The sequence below is a fragment of the Microtus pennsylvanicus genome, chromosome 5, assembly GCF_037038515.1.
Source record: "Microtus pennsylvanicus isolate mMicPen1 chromosome 5, mMicPen1.hap1, whole genome shotgun sequence".
In the NCBI taxonomy this organism is placed as follows: Eukaryota; Metazoa; Chordata; class Mammalia; order Rodentia; family Cricetidae; genus Microtus; species Microtus pennsylvanicus.
Window position 1 is genome coordinate 76,452,864 of NC_134583.1, and position 19,828 is coordinate 76,472,691.

The 19,828-nt window shown below is 45.3% G+C and overlaps 1 protein-coding gene across 2 annotated transcripts in view; it reads left to right on the forward strand.

Moving 5' to 3' along the window:
- The window catches only part of Dock1 (dedicator of cytokinesis 1), a 496,042-nt gene that overhangs the window by 381,110 nt on the left and 95,104 nt on the right, over positions 1-19,828 (forward strand). For both annotated transcript variants that reach the window (XM_075972578.1, XM_075972577.1), the window contains exons 30-31: positions 15,821-15,899; positions 19,061-19,161. In XM_075972578.1, the coding sequence (XP_075828693.1) occupies positions 15,821-15,899; positions 19,061-19,161 (180 nt within the window). The remainder of the gene's footprint in view (positions 1-15,820; positions 15,900-19,060; positions 19,162-19,828) is intronic.

A 19,828-nucleotide genomic window follows, 5' to 3' on the forward strand; every position in this document is an offset into this window, starting at 1 on the left:
AGAGACGTGAATGAGCATCCCTGTCATCCACCTGTCTCATCCTCACCATTAATCAGCCAGTCATTAAAGTATTTTGCCAGTATCAGATCTCAGAAACACCTGGAAGGCAGATTTCCTAAGGGGCAGAATGAGGGACTGCTGCTGAGTGGTCCCAGGCAAGGCAGGGTCATCTCAGGCAGTGTTCTTGCTAAGCCCATTGTGCCACCCCAAGTGATGCCAGTGTGGGAGACAGCCCCATTGTTGAACCTAAAATTGGCCATTGTTGAGGTTTGGGAAGGGTCTGTCCACCAAAAAGGCTTGTATGTGTGTATTAGGCATGGCTCAGTTGGTGACACTATTGAGCCGGATTGACTCTTGTGACCGCTGACTTTCTTCATGGGCTGATTCTTTGATGGGTTTACAGTGCCGCATGTTTGGAGAAAGTAGGTCACTGTAGAGGTGCCCTCGAAGGGTTTATCCTGCACTTGGCCCTTTCCTGGCTTTCTCTCCGCCTCCTGGCCACCATGAGGTTTGTTGCTTTCCTCTTCTACCCTTCTGCCATGTTGTGCCCACCTTACCAGTATATTTTTGCATTGGGTCCATAATATGTCTTGCAATTAACTAATTTCTCTCAGTTGTATGTCGTTACAATGACAAAGAGCTGAAACATACCTGTGGTATCTGCTTAGATACTGTGAGCTGCCTGTCTGTGTGTATGTATACATGTTTGAGTGTGCAAGTACACATGTCTGTGGGTGCATGGGAAGGCTTGAGATTGACATGGGGTGTCTTCCTTGATCATTCTCCACCTTATCTATTGAAGCGTGCTCTCTTGCTCAACTCCAATCTAACCAGTCTGACTACTTCGGTTGCTTCAGAGATGCCATCTCTACCTCCCATGCTGGGATTACAGATGATCCACCAAACCCACCCAGGTTGTGCATGGGTGCTGGGATCTGAATTCTGGTCCTAATGCTTGCACAGCAAGCAATTTGCTTGCCGAACCATTTCCCCAGCCCAAGCTGCCCATCTTCAGAAGTGGTGCTACTGAGCTATGCTACTTCGCTGCCAGGCTTGAAGGATGGGATGGTCTCTGGCCAAAGTCAGCCAAATATGTGTATGCATATGTAGTTTGGGGCTTCCCAACACCACTCTGTCATGATAGCTGCTCTTCTGTATCTTATAAAAGGAAAGCATTCCAAGCAAGTGAGAAAGTATGCCAGATGCAAGATTGATTTCAACTGATGGTCATCATCGGTCAGCTGAGTCCTCCAAACCCAGGGCTTGATGCTAGAGTCCATGATCAGGCTTCGGACACCATCCCCAGATGCTGAGCTCTTTAGATCCTCATAGCCTGTTTCCACAAAAGCCTGGAGAATCCCCCTAAACATGCCCACATGTTTCACATAACACCAACTTCAGGAGGATGGCTCTTTTTATAAAATCAGTTGTGCTCATAAGAAAGCTCAACTTTCATAAAAATAATTTCTAACCACACACTAGCATTTCAGCTTTCAGTGGAGGAAACAGAACCAAAGCACTTACCCAGCCACTCATTTTAGACTGTACTTTTCTAGGTCAAGGTCGTTGGCCAACTCACTCCGCGCACCACGGCTCTACTACGCTAGCACTTTCTGTTGAATTGTGTGTGTAGAAACAGTTCCTACTTCCTCATACTCACAGTTTGGTCTATGTTCAGTGAATTGTTCTAGGTACCGTATGCACTTTTAGCCCACTTTTTGTTACTACTTGGGACCCATTTGATAGATAAGTAAGTGAAGGACCATAATCAGGGTACTCATCGCTTGCTGGTTCACAAAGACACTCAGGGTTGCTTCTCATCTCTCACCTAACTGTCACACTGACAACTTTCACGTCTGAGCAAGACTGGAACCCATTTTCCAGATCTCAGCACTGGGTGTTCACTAGACAAAAGTTTAAGGTCACAAGCTAGCTCAAGGTCACTAGCTAGCTACCTTCCGAGAATGGGAAGATAGTGTTTGAGATAGATGAAGCAGGGTCAAGTGGCCTTAATATTAAGAGATAGCAGATTTTCATCTGAAAATAGGGAAGGATTTAAGTAGTTATTAGGATAAGTCCCAGAAGTTGATCTTAGGCTTGGGTCTCAGTGCCTGTATATTTTCTCCTTGAATTTGTTAAACGAATTGCTAAATGAATTTGTTAAACTGGTAGACCACAGGACTAAGAATGTAGTGCAACTGAGAGAGGACTTTCTGGGCATGCGTAAAGCCCCATACTATAGCCTGGGCACACTGTAGTACCCATCTCTTGTCCCAGTACTCAGGAAGTGGAGGCAAGAGCATCAGGGGTTCAAGGTCATCTTCTCCTACACAAGGGTTTTAGAGTAGCCTAGGCTACATAAAACTCTATTTCAATCATTTTCAGCTCTGTGCAGGCTTGCACTATGCCAATAAAATTTTAGATATAAGCAGATGGTGGGCTTGATCTGTGGGCTGTAGTGTGAGGACCTCAGAGACATGATTCTGTCCGGCTTTCTGTCTGCTTAGGGTTATAACATGCATGGCTCAGGGTGCTAAGATCACACTACAGTCCAGAAGAAAAAAAGCTGGTCTCACTCTTGTGATTCCGAGCAAAAATACAAAAACATAAGCAACTTTTTTTCTGGGGGTGGTGGTGAATTTTTTGTTTTGTTTTTTGCACTGCAGGGAAAATAAAATCCTAATTCAATGCCTGAGCTCTCCTGGTCTAGGCTGCCACACTGAATCCAGCCAGCGAAAGAGCTCGGAATGAAATGGCCTCTCAGGCTTAGAATAAGTTTATGCCTGGTAATAAGAAGTGTCACTCAGAGGATGGCAGAACAAGAGCTTCTTGGAAGCGCCAGTCCCTTCTCTCAAGCCTGGTACACATTGGTATTGTTTGCTTTATCTTCCTGGCTTCTCCTCCACTTTCTCTCAAAGACTCACATCAGCACTGAGGTCAAGAGAGGAGAACTTCTCTCTGCATGGGTTCCAGGCTGCAGAACAATGCCAGCAGGACCTATAAAACACATTTGGCCTTGAACTCTGTGGGGCCACGTGACCAGGGCAGAAAAGAACAAGTCTACCATAGTCAACAGAGTTCCAACATGACCACAAGGCCCTGGGGCAGTCCACAGCCATAACCCCACCACCGTAGTATGGGCAGAACCATAGGGAATACACAGTGTAATGCCAGTGATGGTTCTTGCATTGAAAGGTGTCTTTCAGTGTTAAGATCAGTAATTAGCAAAGTTATTTGAAGTTAAGATCACTGATTAGTGGACCTTAAAATGAGCAGCTTAGGGACCAGGGAGACAGCTCCGTGAGTAAAGTGCCCAGCACCCACATAAAATCAGGCCTGGAGGTAGAGACAGGTGGATCCCAGGAGCCCCCTAACCAGATACAGTAAGCCCTGGATTCAGTGAGAGAACCCCATCTCAAAACTAAAGCAGAGGAATAAATGGTTGAGGACAGTATTCCCACATCAATTTTGTAGCCCATCACTAAGGAGTTCGGACTGCCTTCTCTGATCAGGTGGTGTGATGGCTAATCTTTGTTGTCAACTTGACTGGATTTAGAATCCCCATGGAAACACACCTCTGGTGATGCCTGTGAGGGTGTTTCCAGACTGAATTAATTCATGTTGGAAGACTTACCCTAAAGGTGGGGAGAGGGGACACCATTTGATGTTCTGGGGTTTTAGACTAGAGAAAAAGAAGTGGGTTGACCGCCATCATTCATTGGTCTGTCTTCTTTGACTGTGGGTGTGATGTGACTAGCCACCCGAGCTCTTGTCTCTGTGACTTCCCCACTGTGACAGGCTGTATCTTATCCTCAGCAATAAGCCCAAACCAGCCCTTCATCTATAAGTTGCTTCAGCAAGTGTTTTTTGTCAGGCTAACGAAAAAAGTGACACAGGCAAGAAGCCACCTTTCTGAGACCTGAGGTGTCTGTGCTTCTCTGGTTGTCCCCCTTCCTGTTCATCACTCATTCTTTAAATGTATGGGATCCAGCAGTTCTAGAAACCCTTTGCTTTGTTAGAGTAGGTTGATATTGACCTGGGACTCCTCTAGGCCACCCCAGCTGGGGTGTGACAGAGTTAACTCAGAACCAATAAATGGCTTATCACCAAAGCACTAAGATGAAGGCTCAATTCCTTTCTGCAATATGGAGTACAGGTGTGTCTATATCTAATACTATGGAATGTGAAAGTTCCCCCTTTCCCCGACTTCCTCCCCTGCCCCCTCTATCCTCCCAGTTCCTCTCACACAGAGACCCAGCAGGCTCCTGTGCATGGGAAACAAAGCTGGTAGTGAGAAGAATTAGCCACACTCCAGTGAGGACGAGGGAAATGTCGAAAATGCCAAGTGCCAGGCAGCTGCTCACAGACTGCTCTCAGGCACCTAGGTCCCTGGAGTGGCCAAAGAATCTTGTCCCAGTTTTTAGCCCTTGGCAAAGGAGCCTGGAGCAAGTTATATTAGTTTGCTAAATGATTAAAGTGCCCTTAAGCAAGTCTTGCAGATGCACCAGGATGAGTCCTAGGCAGAGCTGGTCCAGGCAAGCTTGAGCTGACTTGAAAGAGGGCTCGTCCTTTGTTCTCCTGGCTTTCCTTAAGAATTTCTGCCTTGAACTTTACAGCACACCCCGGGGGTCCTCACAAGGTGCATTCATCTGTACTAGACTTGATTCCTTACAGGATTCCCTGTTGCCTGCTGTGCTGATAAGATCCAGGGCTCCTCGAGGCACCTGGCTGACCCCTCTCCCAAGCTCGGTGACAGGCACCCCAGGGCCCAAGGCTCTGGGCTGGTGGTTGTTATCCTTGTTAGGTTTCTGGTGGTGTCTTTGTTTATGCCTGTTTATCAATGCCCCTCAGACTCCTGGGCCTGAACAGCCTAGGGCTCGGAGAGTGAAAGACACACATTCTTATTCCCAGGCTTGTTGGTTTGTTTTAGTTTAGGATTTTTTTTTTTTTAAAGCATGGAACTGAGTCACAGTGATGGTGGAGGAAAATGACTCCCGCTGCTGCAGTTGCTAGAAAATGGCATTTCCTCTCCCTCTCCTGTTTTTCTTCTTTATTATTATAAAATATCTGTGCCATAAAAGTTGCCTTTCGCCCATTTCCAGGTGTGCAGTTCGGTGGCATTAATTACATCTGCAGTGTTGTGCCACCCGCATTGCTGTTTAGTCCCCAAACGTTTTGTCTCCCTGAACAGAAATGCCTAACTCTCTGTTCCAGCCCTCCCACATCCGTGTGTATCTAGAAATCAGAAAAGACTCCAGTGTGGGTGAGGATGCGACTCACCCTAGCAAGACCTGTGGGCTGCGCTCCTGCCTCTGCCTCCAGCCAGCCCATTTTCCATCATCTAACATTATGGTACTTTAACCTTTCAGCTCAGAGATGAGGGGGGAACCACAGGAGCGGCCTGAGAGGGGACGGACCAGAGCACTGGGATGTTGGTAAAGGGACCCTGTGGGGCAGACAGGACCCTTCTTTCTTCTTTGTCATGTTTGATTCTTCACTCTCTTCCTCACTAGAGACTGCTCCCACACACTTCCCAGTGTTCGCAAGAGGATCGCATTTTCCTCGCTACTCGATCTGTCTCTAAATCCAGCACTTCCTAGGCAGCTGCCTGGGCAGAGGTGGGGGGCACAGGGGAGTGAGGGGAAGGAGATTGGAGAGAAAGGTAGTGTGTGGCCTGCCTCAGGATTTTTATTATTTATTTGATGAATAGCAATGCATTTTGGATCCTCTGCACAGTTGTTTTGAAATATTGATGGATTGTGGAGTGGTTATATCAAGCTGATTAGCAGGCGAATTAACCCACATTCATGCCCTGTTTTTGTGGCAAGGCATTTAACAGCCACTTTCTTCACAGTTTTTCGTGGCCCCTGCTGTACCTGGATCTCTTGATGTCTATTCCTTCTATCTAACTCTCTATGTATTCCTTAGCTAGCATTTTCCCATTCCTCCCCCTCACACCCATTGCCATGGTCTATTTATAGCAAGCAGACCGCCATGGGTCTTCTCTTAATGAGTAGGTGTGGCTGTGTTCTAATAAAACTTTATACCGCTGCTCTTCACAGGTGGGTTCTTAAGATAGCTACTTTGAGAATTTCAAAAGGAAAAGGAAGCCCTGATGAAGATTTAGAGAAGTTAGAACTCTAACTCTCTCTCTCTCTCTCTCTCTCTCTCTCTCTCTCTCTCTCTCTCTCTCTCTCTCTCTCTCAGTTTTTCAAGACAGGGTTTCTTCTTGTAATAGCGCTAGCTGTCCGAGAACTCACTCTGTAGGCCAGGCTGGCCTCGAGCTCAATGAGATATACCAGTCTCTGCCTCGCAAGTGCTGGGATAATGTTAGAGATATAAAATGGTGCAGCCACCATGTAAGATAACACGGTGGCTTCTTGAAAGCCTATGATGGCATCATCACTACAGTGGCCAGTGCCATTTCCAGCTGGGCACCCAAAGGCATTGAAATCAGATGCTTCTACCCCGAGCTTCTACCTTTACTAGCCGAAAGCTGAGAACAGCTCGTGTCCAGTCCGTAACAAACACAGTGTGACTTTTACAATAAAGTGTTATTCCGCTTTAAGAAGGGATGTGACACCCACACCCACAAAGGCAAACCATGAGGGTATTTTACCTGTGAAGCAAACGACTCACTGGAATATAAATTCTTTATGAGTTCACTCGTATTTGGTACCGCGAGCTGTCAAATTCACAGACAGACAGTGGGAAGGCAGTTGCCAAAGAAAGGGAGATGGATACAGTAGGGAATCGCTGTTTAATGGCTGAGGCTTCACACCTGTACGATAAGCTCTGCAGATGGACAGCTAGGATAGCTTAGAGCGATGTTTTTGTGTTCAGCGTTGCTGAAACACATGCCTTAAAAGTGCTAAGATGATCAAACATATGTTGTTTATATTGTACTGTTTTTAAAAGAGTAAACACGTATACCCAGATTAATAATTAGTATTAATTATTAAATTGACAGACGCCCGTATCCCTTGGGACTTGGACTTCTGGGCGTGCCTATGGGGGATTCATTTGTTGTTCTTACTACATTAATTGAGGTGGGAAGATCTGTCCACTGTGGGTAGCACCATGCCCTGGCTGCAGTCCTGGCCTTTAGGGAAAGCTGCAGCAGGCCTTTGTCACCCTCTGATTCCTGCCTGTGGGTGTGAGGGGATCAGCTCCGTCAGGCTCCTGCTGCCCCGACTTCCCCACCATGATGGGCTGCACCCTTGAACTGGAAACCAGAAGACCTTCTTTCTCCCTTGAGAGAACTATGCAGAAAATAATGAGATTGACGGCTGCCAGGGATGAGAGAAGGGAAATGGGTTAAGCGGATCGCAGAATATCTGGGGGGCAGTGAACATGCTTTGTGTGATACTGTAATAGGGGTATCAGCCACACACTTGTAAACGACAGAACACACAACACAAGGAGCCAGCAGGAATGGAAAGCATGAACTCTGGGTGATAACCGGCATTCAGAAGTCGATGGTGGTTCATGGATTGTCCAAATGCGCCCCACTGAGTTGAGATTACTGGAGGAAGCTGGACATGTTTAGGAGAGGGACTTCACAGAGTGCCTAGTAGCTCTGTACTTCCCAACCCATTTTTGCTGGGGACCTAAAGTACCAAAAATATTGCGGGAGAGTTAAGGCCTGGAGATGTCAGAACCAGCCACGGGCAGAACGTAGTGATTTGGAAGCCTGAGGAGGGGCTCACGTTGTGCTGTCTGCTCAGGTTTCTGTTGGATGCTATCCTTATGGGGTTGTGAAAGGAAAGCAGGTATAGGAATTGACTTGGGTTCTGGCTACCCTGTTTGGGTTCCTAAGGGAAGCAGTGTGAGGTCACTGGAGCACTACCCAAGACGGGACCTACCTCTTTCGGGAACGTGATCTTCTGCCTCCCTTGGCCTTGATTTGTGTGTAAAGCACTAGATAATTTATACCTCATATCTCCTGAACACACTAAACAACTTGATTTGTATGCGGGCACCTGGAACAGCAGAGCCGGGGTCAGGAGTTGACGAAACTCGCGATTCTGGCAGGATGCAGCCACCTGGTGTAGACCCCTCAACTGGAATAATGCCGTGACTGGGAGTATGTTTCAGTGGGAGGTAGGGCCCTGCTGCTTTAGCAAGAACAGGAATAGACGGTGAGAACCCAGCTATCTCAGCTCCTGGAAACCATGTCATGAGAACCAGACAAACCTAGATCCAGGGCAGGCCCTCTCAGAAAAGTCTCTGTATTCCTGTCTGCAAGTCAGCCCTGACTTCAACCAGTATGGGCCAGCAAGGCGGGGCGGGGGTGGGGGGGACACCTCAGGGCAATTAGGATTTTAGTTAAGACCTTGATGGATAGTTAATTCTTTATCGATTTGAAAAAGAAATGAGGAAATCTTAGGAAACTGTAGCAAGAGTTACACAAACATGAAATAGTGGTGATGGAGTCTTTAGGTTTTGGAGCGCCCAGGTACACGTTACCCTTCCCTGCATTAGAGCCCTTGGACCTCAGTCTACCTCCGTTGTCCACCTTCGAGCATGATTCTACCCCACATCCGTACTTAACTGTCATCTCAATGAGCTGGCTCTCTGGCGACATTGGTCTTCCCACACAGTTTTGCTGAGGCGATGTTGGATGGCCAGGCCCTTGGTTTCTATGCAGGCCTCACACTTCCTGTACCAAGAGTCCCCCTTTATGTGCACCCGACTTTCCCATTTCCCGGCAGAGGTTTCATATTAGAGGAAGCCACTGACCCTAGTTGGTCACTACCTTGCCAGGAAAGTTGCTCTGCCAGACTGGGAACTGGCCAGCAGACCTGGTTTGCTGCAGTAAAGCTTCCATTACTGCCCCTTCCCATTTAATGGAAGCAGCATTCTTTGCCTCTCCTCCATCTTTTTTTCCCCCAGCATTCCCGAATTCTGCAGAAGTATTTGGAAGGCACGTTTCGAGCTCCTGCACTTGACTCTTTGTCCTGCTGGGATGAGATATGTCACCTCAAATTTGGTTCTTGTTTTGTTTTTTTTTTTTTGGTTTTGGTTTTTCTACCCACTTTTTGGGCAACACGTTTTAGTAAAGGATGCAGTTGTTCCCTACAAAGTGACTTGTTTTGATGCCAGAAGTGTTTAAATGCACTCATATTGAACTGTGCGATCTAATTATGTAAGTTAAAGTGAGTTTCAGGAAGAAATTAGGAAAACCCTCAGCCTCACAATTCTGGAACTGGCTTTGCATTTCCCAGAGGCTTTTCACCATTTCCATATTTTTTTCTCTTTAGTGAGGAGGCACCTCCACTTGAGTTTTAGTACCAGCCGGCACGGAGTGACAGAGACGATGGAGATGTATGGAGCCCTGACACCATAGTCACTTTAGAACCAGTCCTTGCACTTGCTAAGTCCTTGTCCTGGCTTTTGATGGCTTTCCAATTGTTAAGTTCCTTTCTCGATTGAATTTGGCTGTGCTATTTTAGGGCCCCATACATCACCTGCCTTATCCCAGCAGACAGGATCTCTGGATGATGTCTTACCAAAGCAAGCATCCCCTGACCCAACCATTCTTGTGCAAAGTAATGATAGGCACTAAGGCAGAGGCCAGGGCATTGGGAAGCTCTACAAACTTCATGTTTTTGAGAGGTTTGGAACTCAATGAACACCTCTGGCAGTTGTATCCACCAAGGCATTCACACATTGAAATAATTGTGAGCACACTTTCTTTTATTAAATGCAACTTAAGATTTTGTAGTGTGCTCTATTAGCCAAGGTTCTCTTTAAGAACAGAACCAATGGAATGAATATAGATTACAAAAGAGATTTGTTAGATTGGCTTAAATGATACGACTAGGTAATTCAATATTAGCTATCTACCTACTGGAGATGGTAAGAACCCTATAGCTACTCAATCTACAGGCTAGATGCCTGAGTAGTCCCAATCTGGTGCTGAAGGCCCAGAAAATTCCTGGAGAGCTGCTAGTCTTTACTCCATCTTAGAAGGCTTGAGAAGCTGGGCTCCCAAGTCAGCAAAAGATGTCAACAGCACCACTTTGTCCTAGGATCACTTTGTAGATGGGCTGCCTCTGGAAGGTGCCATCCACTCGGGGATGGGTCTTTCCCCTCAGTTAACCCTTCCTAGAAATTCCTTCACAGACCAACCCAAAGTGAGTCTCAGCAGGTTCCAAAGCTAACCAAGTTGAAGACTAGGCTTCACCATCCATCATGGCATGGATGGAGATGACCGTGTTTGATGACTGTGGGACTTGTAATGATGTCTCTTCTTCACATTCAGTCTCCAAATCTCTGTAGCTTGAAAGTCCCACAGAGCTGGTGGTAACTCAGCTTAGCATTCTCATGAACTACTCAGAGACTTGGAGTGCCTCTGGTTGATGTAACATTTCTTTCTTAACTTAATTTTAATTGGCAGTTGCTTCATGTATTCACAAAATTTAGAGTGTTCTGGCGACATGTGTACATCTTGCAGTGTAGTTAAATCATCCTTATTAATATATCTGTCACCTTACATCCTCCTTGTGTCTTTCTGACGTTGAGCTACTTGGGGCATAGCTAAATGTTTATATGTAGAGGCAACCAGTGACTGACAGATATAGATACAACGAGATTAAGACTTCAAGTGCACAAATGTGTGAATGTGTCAACTACAATTAAACTTTGTCGAGACTGACAGAGTAGAATTGAGCGTTGTTTCTACTAGAAAGTCACCAGCAGTGACTGCCTCAGATGGAAGAGGTTGTCAGAGAAGCCTCCTGTGTTGTTTGGTTAGTTGAATTATAGGGGCTTGGGGATTAATTCTCTTTTTTTATTGGCAGTTAAAAAACATAATTGTAACGTGAGATAGGGAGGTACCTCGATCAGTACATCCCTTCTGTTGTAAGTGTGAGGACCTGCAATATGGATCCCCAAAACCCATGTAAGAAGAGCAAGGGTTGTGCCCATGCATGTAATCTCAGTAGTAGACACAAGCAGTTATCTAGAAGCTCCCAGGCCAGCTAGCCTGGCTTACATGGTAAAGTTCCAACCAATGAGAGCCTCTGTCTTAAACAAAAGGTCAGAAGCACTTGAGGACAGACACCCTACTTTGTTCTCTGACTTCTACACACGTGCTATGTATGTGCACACCCACAGGCGCACATAATGTGTACAGATTCTGTTGTAACAGCTTTGGGCATGGTAGCCTGAATTCCTGGACACACGACTAGATTACCAAGAACCTGAAGATTGCTTTCTTTCCACTGGGTTTTTGGAAGTAAAACTTGCAGGCTCTCCACCTGATGACATTTTTTAAATCTTTTTAGGATGACATGATTTGCCTCTGATTCTCTCTGTATTATTTATCTCTGTGTAGGATTTTATCTTCTAAAGTTTTAGATTATAAATAAATCCTTTCATAGATTAAAAATGGTTGGAAAAAGCTCTTCTTAAATGCAAGCTTACTGTTTTCTCAAACATTTGAACCATTTGGGAGAGTACCCATGAATGCGTTTGATCGTTTATACCATTAGCTAGGTGTTTAGCAGTTACCACCTCTATCCCAGACTCTGAACAAGACAGTTCTTGGTCTGTTTGCTTAATGATTGATAGTTTCCCCCTACTGAGCCTGTAGCTCTTCTGCATGAATAGAACCTGCCTGTTCTAGTACTTTCTTTCCTTCCTCCCTGCAAATATCTTGCTCATATATTTGCATCATACCTGACCACTACTGTTGTATCCTGGAGCAAGCTGAAAGATGAGGGATCTTGTTTGGGTTGGTAAGGTTTTTTTTTTTAAGATTTATTTATTATGTGTACAGTGTTCTGTCTGCACATATCCCTGCTTACCAGAAGAAGGTGCAAGATCTCGTTATTGATTGTTGTGAGCCACCATGTGGTTGCTGGGAATTGAACTCAGGACCTCTGGGAGAGCAGCCAGTGCTCTTAACCACTGAGCCATCTCTCCAGTCCCTGGTGAGATTTTCTAACCTTCACCTTAAAGATATCTCTGCTGTACTTACAAACATATGGTTCCTTGGAACAGAGCCTTTCAGATTATACATGCTGGCAGAGAGGTCTTGGAGGTTCTTGGTGTGGAAAAGGCAAGATCCTTTCCATCAAGAAACAAGCCAGAGATAGAGTAATGGATGAGCTCTGGAGACCAAGAGGCAAAAAAGGGAACGATGCCCAGCTACAGCTGCCAAGCCTCATCAGAACCTGGGTAACAAAATCCTGAACATTTTTGAACACTGCCATAGAAAGTTAACTTAGAAAGCAGGGGCTGCAGATACAGAGAGAAAATGCCAAATGCTTGAGCCTCTGATATAAATTAGTTTGGTCTTCTAGGCCACCTTGTCTGTTCGTTTGCCGTCAACCCCCCTCCATCTACTCATTTATTCATTCACCCACCCACCCACTCACTAACTACTTACCCACTCCTCATCCGCTCACCTACTCATCCACCCACCTACCTGTCTGTTTTTCTCTCCACCCCACGCTCATCCACGTATCCATCCATACAATCACTTTTCTATCCCTTACCATTTACCATTCACCCACTCCTCCTGCACCCACCTACCCATTCATCCATTTACCCACCGGCCCACCTACTCGTCCATCATCCACCTTTCTATTCATCTACCCACCTGTCCAGCTAACCCTTGTAAGCAGAAAAAAACCAGTGTTTGAGTCCCTACCTTTTGTCAGAGAGGAGAATATTTCTTTTTCTGCTTCTTCTGAGTCCACTCCTACAGTGTAGAGCAGAGAGAGAATTACCAGTGTGTAAATGCAAGCCCCTCTGTCTACCCATCTGTCCATCTTCCCTATGGTCACTTTCTCTCAAAACCAACTGAGATATTACTGGGTTGGGCAAACTTGGAGGGAAGTCTCTATTCTATCCAGTCTAACATGGTATCATGAATCCATGTAGTTGAATGACTTGGAATCCTCTTCACACCCTTCTATGACCAAAAGCAAGTGCTGGGCAAAAGCTTCTAATATTATTTTCTGCATTCATGCTCCCTAGTTTGAGATTTATTAGAAACAACATAGGATTACAGTGTCTAATAGGTCATCCTTCCAAAAATAGTCATTGTTTATGTTTTCCTTTTGCCTAGTTAGTTAATTGGTTTATTTCAAGAAGACTTGGGTCATAGCGGCTTTTTCATGCCATCGCTGTAAACTGTGGGTACTATTTACACATGTCCCTGATGGGTCTGTGGAAGTCGCACTGCCCTGATGCACTGAGCCCATGTTCCATCTTTTCTTGTTGACAACATCGATTATAGTGTTCATTTGATCATTCCCCTAGTTTTCTTCGTGCAACTTGTATTCTGTATTATTTGGAGTTTGGTCCTAACTTTTTAAAAAATTTATAGGGAATCTAAATTATGGAATCTATCTTCCAGCACTGCTCTTTCTCAGCTGACAGTTCATTTAAAAGAAGAAAAGAAAAGAAAGAAAAAAAGTCTTTGTTTAGCCTTCATATTGTTTCAGCCTGATTTCTTTTTCTTTAAAGGGGAGGGGCATTTTGAGAAATATGTTTATTTAACTAGCTGAAACTGTTCCAGAGCTTAATTAGAAGCAGCATATTGGCACTGTTTGGGTGTTATCTAGAGGCAGAATAATTACCCTGTAATAATAATCCATGTTGTGCTAAAGCCATCATTATTGTCATCCCCGGCTGGGGACAGCAACTTCCAGCTCTTAAGGGTAGTAGGGTACTCTGGGGAATGTCCACAAAAGCTGAAGGAAACAAAATAGAAAAAAAGTTATTGTGGCTATATAAGCCTGGAGCTCTTGGACTTGATGCAAGTCCATTCCTGTGAGAACAGGAAATTGTGTTCCATTGAGGTTTGAGGCAGGGTCTGTGGGTTCTATTACTGTAGCATGTGGCCCCTATCTGAACACCGAGGCCAAGACTCAGGTATCTAAGGAGATCATCTTCTTTAACCCGTGCTGTACTCCTGAGGGCTGAGCCTGGAATGACAGGTACCAGCTCCAGACTAGAGCCCCGAGACTAGAGAGAGGCTAGCCAGCATTGCTATACTTCTTACATACGCAAGGCATGACCTTAGTTCCGTGCTCCATGTAGTAATCTGTCAGGGTGTCTCAACACCCTGCATTCAGCTTTAATGCAATAACTAAGCCAGTTACAGAGTTCATCACCAAGAACTATATCTCAAACGTAACTGGGCGTCCTAGATTTGCAATATCCTGGCCAATGGATGCTGCTGTCTAGTCTGGGCTCTTGGTTAATGGACAAGTCAGCGATCCCCATTACAAGACACTTAAGAATCCTCATTCTTCCGATCTGGTTATGTCTTCATGTCTCCAGGGAAGAACATAGATAACTGTGTTTCTTCAGTAACGAGAGAGATAGCAAGCTCCACCGCAGGCCATGCGGCACGTCAGTGTGGGTCCTCCATCCTGCTGTTTGGTTTTCTGATGGAAAGATGCCCGCAGCTCCTGACAGGACTGCATTCAAGAGAGGGGGGAAGTGCAAAAGAGTGACAGGAAGTGCTATGGAAAGGACACTGCCCCTGGAGGAGCGTCCTCTGCTTCCTCCGCCTTCCTCCTAAGACCGCTAGCCTTCAGTGAACTGTGGTCCTAAGGAGCTTCTGCAAGCATGCTTAGGTAAAGAGATAGTGCTGTCAGAGAATGGGTATTTCAAGTAACCCAGATTCCCCTCACATTGTAGCTGCTTCCTGCTGTCTAAATGAGGAGAAGTAATTAAGTTTATTATCTGTGACCTAATGCTAATTCCTCTCGCATCCTTGCTTTGTGCAGAGAGAGAATGCCACTTATAAAGAAGTAGCTGGACTAAGCTTTTCTGTTTTCAGCGCTCTCAAGGGTTATAAAACAAGTCTACCTAGTGAACAAGCTGGGGAAAGACAGTCCTCCAGAGTCCTCCCTGACAGCCCAAATTGCACACTTTATCATAGAAAAGTAGACGTCAAGGTGTTGAGAAATGGGCTAGAAATTGGACATAGTTGGAGCTGGGGAGATGGCTCTGTGGGTCCGGCCCTTACTGGAAAAGTATTTACACCTGGGTTCAAATCTCCCTCACCTATGTAAAAAGCTAGGTATGACCATGCACGCCGGTTATCCCAGCAGTAGTGGGCAGAGGATCCCTGGGGCTTGCCGGCCACCATCCTAGCCTTGGGTTCAAAGACTTATTCCCCGTCTGAGGGTACTAAGGCAGAGAAATATCCAGGATATCTGATGCCCTCACCTGGCCTCCCTGTGCCCACAGCATAAATGCCAGTTATAAATATCAGCGAATCAAAGAAGCACATGCCTCTGAAATTCTTGCCAAGTCACTTTCTTATCTACTAAAGCCTTTTAAATTTTCTTTTACTAAGAAAACAATGATTGAAATTAGATAAAGGTCAAATAGTACTGATAATGGCTATACCTCCAAGTACAGTAGTAACATTGTATCAAACCACGCTAAGCCTAATAACTTGCACGTTAAGAATGCTTTCAAACCCAAGGCCAGCCAACTAAGGGATTTGATTACGAAACAGTAAGACATTGTAACTTCAGGGAAGAGTTTTTATTTACATCTTTTCTTCCTTTTTTGAAAAGTGGGGTATTTTCGTGATACGTTCCTTTCAGAGGCTGCTATTTTGGTTTGTTTCTTTCGTTCTCCATGTGCTAATTTGCTGGATTAACTTGGAGAACATCTGCATATGGTTCTGAGAGTTTTTCACTGGCAAAACCTCCCAACTTCACACAGGACTTAGAGACTTCACATTCTCGACAGTCTGGAATCCTAGCTAATTGAAATGCCAAAACTACAAAGGTGCCAATGCCGAAGTGTGTAATTATACCATTTTCTCTTGATCTTTCAGAGTCTTCCTGCGAGCAATTAATCAGTATGCAGATATGCTGAACAAGAAATTTCTGGATCAAGCCAACTTTGAGCTGCAGGTAAAAGGAGGCCGACAGCACCTTTGTGGGGGAACCGTGTTAAAACAAATGGCTGGTCAGCCCCAGTCGTTTCTACCGCTAATCCCTGGATCCTAATCGGCCTCTCCTCGGAGGTGTGGAAACAGAACCTGAGGAGTGAAAATTATGCTTCCATTGTATTTGCTCCATTTAGCAAGTTAGGAAATCGAGTTGTTTCCAAGAGAAAGTACTGAATCGGAGTGGCAAGGAGGGACTCTCCTGGCAGGAGGCAGGCAGGCGACCCAGGGCCGCCATGCCTGGCTGCCAGCCTCATCGCAGATCGTCCTAAGACAGGATGAAGGGTTCAATGGAGGAGAATTGGGTGTGCTTCACTGAACTAATTGCTTCTGAAACTCTCTACCCTCATTCTCTCCTGGCTTTGCGCCACCTATAGTGTCCATAGTGAGTCCTCCTGTTTTATAAATACCTCTTCTGTATATGCCCTGCCTAAGTGGGTGTGGAGGGGTGCGGGGGGAGGGGCAGGACCCCTGCAGCCCTGTGCATGCCAGCTTGGCCTTCTACCAACTGAGCCACATCACCAGCCCTAGCAATGTTACTTTAATTTTTTTTCCTTTTTCCTTTTTATTGTTTTCCTCTGCTTGATGCTTGTTTTTGTATGTCATAAACAAAGATTCACATGCGGTAAATGAGTTGTTAGGAAATATTTTCTCTTCTCTTTGCAACTCTCGTCCCCTCTCTGCAGGAGTAACTTGTAACTAACCGCTCGGCACTCTTCCTGACACCCGACGCACGGCTGCGTGCCAATGCATGATTTCATCTTGCCTTTAACATGTGTCGGTTCATGCCGAGTGGTTTACAGTCTTGTCGTACTCCACAGCATGAATGTGCCTGCATTTACTCAGCTGCCCCCGCAAAATGGCTTCTGCTTCCCACTGTCCTGAGCCAAGCTTCCATGAGCTTCCATGGATGTCAGTGTATGCCCTCCCTAGAAGTGGCTGATTGATGGCAAAACAGGATGAGCATTTAAGCTTGACGGACAGTGTCACACTGCCCTCCGAAAAACGTTTTAGCTTTAACACCCTCACCAGCTGTATGTGTGTATGTTTATAAAACTTTTATTAATCTTCTTCTCTGAGAATTCCATCCATGTATGTAATCCATTCCCATTGCTCTCGCCAACCCCATCTTCCTCCAACCACTGCCAACCTCCCTTCCACGTTACAAGTGTCTCTCACGTTTCTGTCTTTGTGTTTGGTCTTCTGACCCACTGAACTAACAGGCCAGCCTCAGTAGCCTCTTTTGAAGGAAGCAACCCTTTGTAGTCTTTCTTTAGAATTTTGAATTCTTGTTTTTTGAATTTTTCTGATCGCTACATTTTTATGGCCAGTTAAACTGAGCATATTCATCAGCTGTGGGGATTTTGCTGCGAACTCTCTGACCATTTCTTTGTTTGTGTTGACTGGTAGTGTTTCTTAACAAATTGGGACTCTTTATATATCCTATTCATGGTTTTAAGTTTATTACATAAAATATTTAACTTTTCTGTCGTCAAACCTGACATTTCTCTTGTGATTATGTGGTCTTAGGTTTAGTGTAGTAAATCCTTAGTTGCCTTAGTGTTGTGGATTGAGTTAGCTGCAATATTATTAATATTAGCAATTACCCACAGAGTTTTGCTTAATGGATTGATTTCTTTTTCCTTTTCAGTTATTTAATTGCCCAGGACATCTGTAGCTAGTGTTAGGATCAAGGTCTGTCTTTACTCTCCGCACTTGTAGTTCGTGATTAGGTTGCTCTGTCTCCAGCTATTGGACATGCTGCCATTTTCGAATTGCAAACCTGCGCTCGTGTGGATTCTGTTTTCTGTGTTGTTCACACAGAGGCTTCGCTAATTATTTCAGCTCTATAGCTAGACAGCGGAGTCTGCATCTCCCAGTTGATTTTCTGCTAAGAATTGTCCTACTGCCCGCCCCCCACAAATTTGCCAGGTGGTGGTGGTGCACGCCTTTAATCCTGGCACTCAGGAAGCAGAGGCAGGAAAATCACTGTAAGTTTGAGGCCTATAGAGCTAGTTCCAGGACAGTGCCGAGGCTACACAAAGAATCCCTGTCTCAATAATAAAAATAGTAACAGTAGTAGTACTAAATAAATAAAATTGACCTGGCTCCTTTCGTACAGTTCTTGCGCTTGTCAGTAGAGCTTCCGGAAAGTCAAGTTGATGGGATGTCAAGTGGAATTGCTAGACTTGGGAACTTAGAAAAGTTGCATCATTTTGGGGGGCATTTTCTGCAGTCTGTCTTTCTCCCATCCTGTACTGGTCTTCTGGTTCTAGCTATTAAACTCTGAGCATTCTGAGGTTCAGGACATCTGCTCATCCTACTGTAGCTGAGAGCATCCTAAGATGGGTGACCAATGCATCCTGGGTTAGTTCTGTGGCGGTCAGCGGCACTGTAGGCAAGGCCATTTCCCAGGAAGAGCGAGGTAAAGGGGGGCCACACACATTCTCAAATCCTGGGGATGCGCTTGAGTTCCTACCTTTCACAGGCCATTAAACTCAGAGCTGGTAATAAGAACGTCTCATCTTTATGTGACTCTTTGTAGCTATCGATTGCATTTGAATATTATCCCTGGTTTGTAAATGAGAAAAACTGGCATCTACAATGTCTTTCCAAAGATCATCCTTCAAATCGTATATAGTCCATAAATCCTTGAAATGGAGGTTTGATCTTTTTACGTGTTTTCCCTAATTATCTGGTGTATGCATAATTTTGGTATAATAAAAAGTCGTAAATCTTGCACGTGTATACTGTTCTTCAGAGAGGGGCAGCATCACATGCTAACAGAGCTAAAACCATGCAGTACTCAATGCGTGCTCAGCACCGCCTTGTCAGTGTCCACTGCCCCTACAGGTCATCATGCCTGTGCCTTCCAGGAAGCCTGCTCAGGTAGATACTACTAACAACCTTGTGTTATTGGTGAAGAAACTGAGGCTCAGGCAGACATTACAGGAGTTGCCCTGGTGAACTGACCTTCACACTTAGTCACCACACCTGAGGGCTGGCTTGCAGTGATACATGTTCTTTAGCATTTCAGGATGACAGTTGCCCAGAGCCTCTCTGAGATCCATTGTTAAGCTATTCCACAACTTAGCGTCTCTGCATCTCCTGTGTTTTGGTTTTCAGCTGTGGAACAACTATTTTCACCTGGCTGTAGCTTTCCTCACTCAAGAGTCCCTGCAGCTGGAGAATTTTTCAAGTGCTAAGAGAGCCAAAATCTTCAACAAGTAAGTCGTTCCCCCAGCTCTGCTGCTGCGGGCAGGAGCCTCCTGCTTATTACCCTAATTTCCATGTCTCCTCTAAGCCAACTGGGTACAAATTGAGACGTAATCACAGTGTAATGAAAGGGTGGCTTCAAATCACAGATCCAGTGTCGCCTTTGTAACCCGTGAATCAAGATCTAAAAATTGCAGGATTCATCCCGGTAGGTTCAAAGTCAGTGTGATTGGAGATGGTTTTTGCGACATAGCATTTGAGTTTCTGGAGATAATGACTTTTGCCGAGCACTCTTCTGATGTCATTACACATGTGGTTTACTCTATTGCCTAGTTTTCCAATTGCTTCTACAATAGAGGGCTCTCTTGAAAGCCATCAGCGCTGCTAGGCCTGCCCAGCCTGCTGGTGCAGAACTGTCCGGGGGTTTCCTTCCTGACACAAAAGTCATTTGTCTTCCTCTGTTTTGGGTGGGCTAGATTAGCCTGTGTGTCATTGAAGAAGCTGCATGCAGGCCAAGATCCTTGTGCTGCTGGAGGGCATCCTGAATGATCCTGTTCCTATGTCAAAAAAGAAGACCATGGGCTGAGGAGATGGCTCGGTGGGTTAGATGCTTGCTGCTCAAGTATAAGTATCTGAGTTCAAATCCCCGGAACACCTGTAAAGTCAGACACAGTGGTG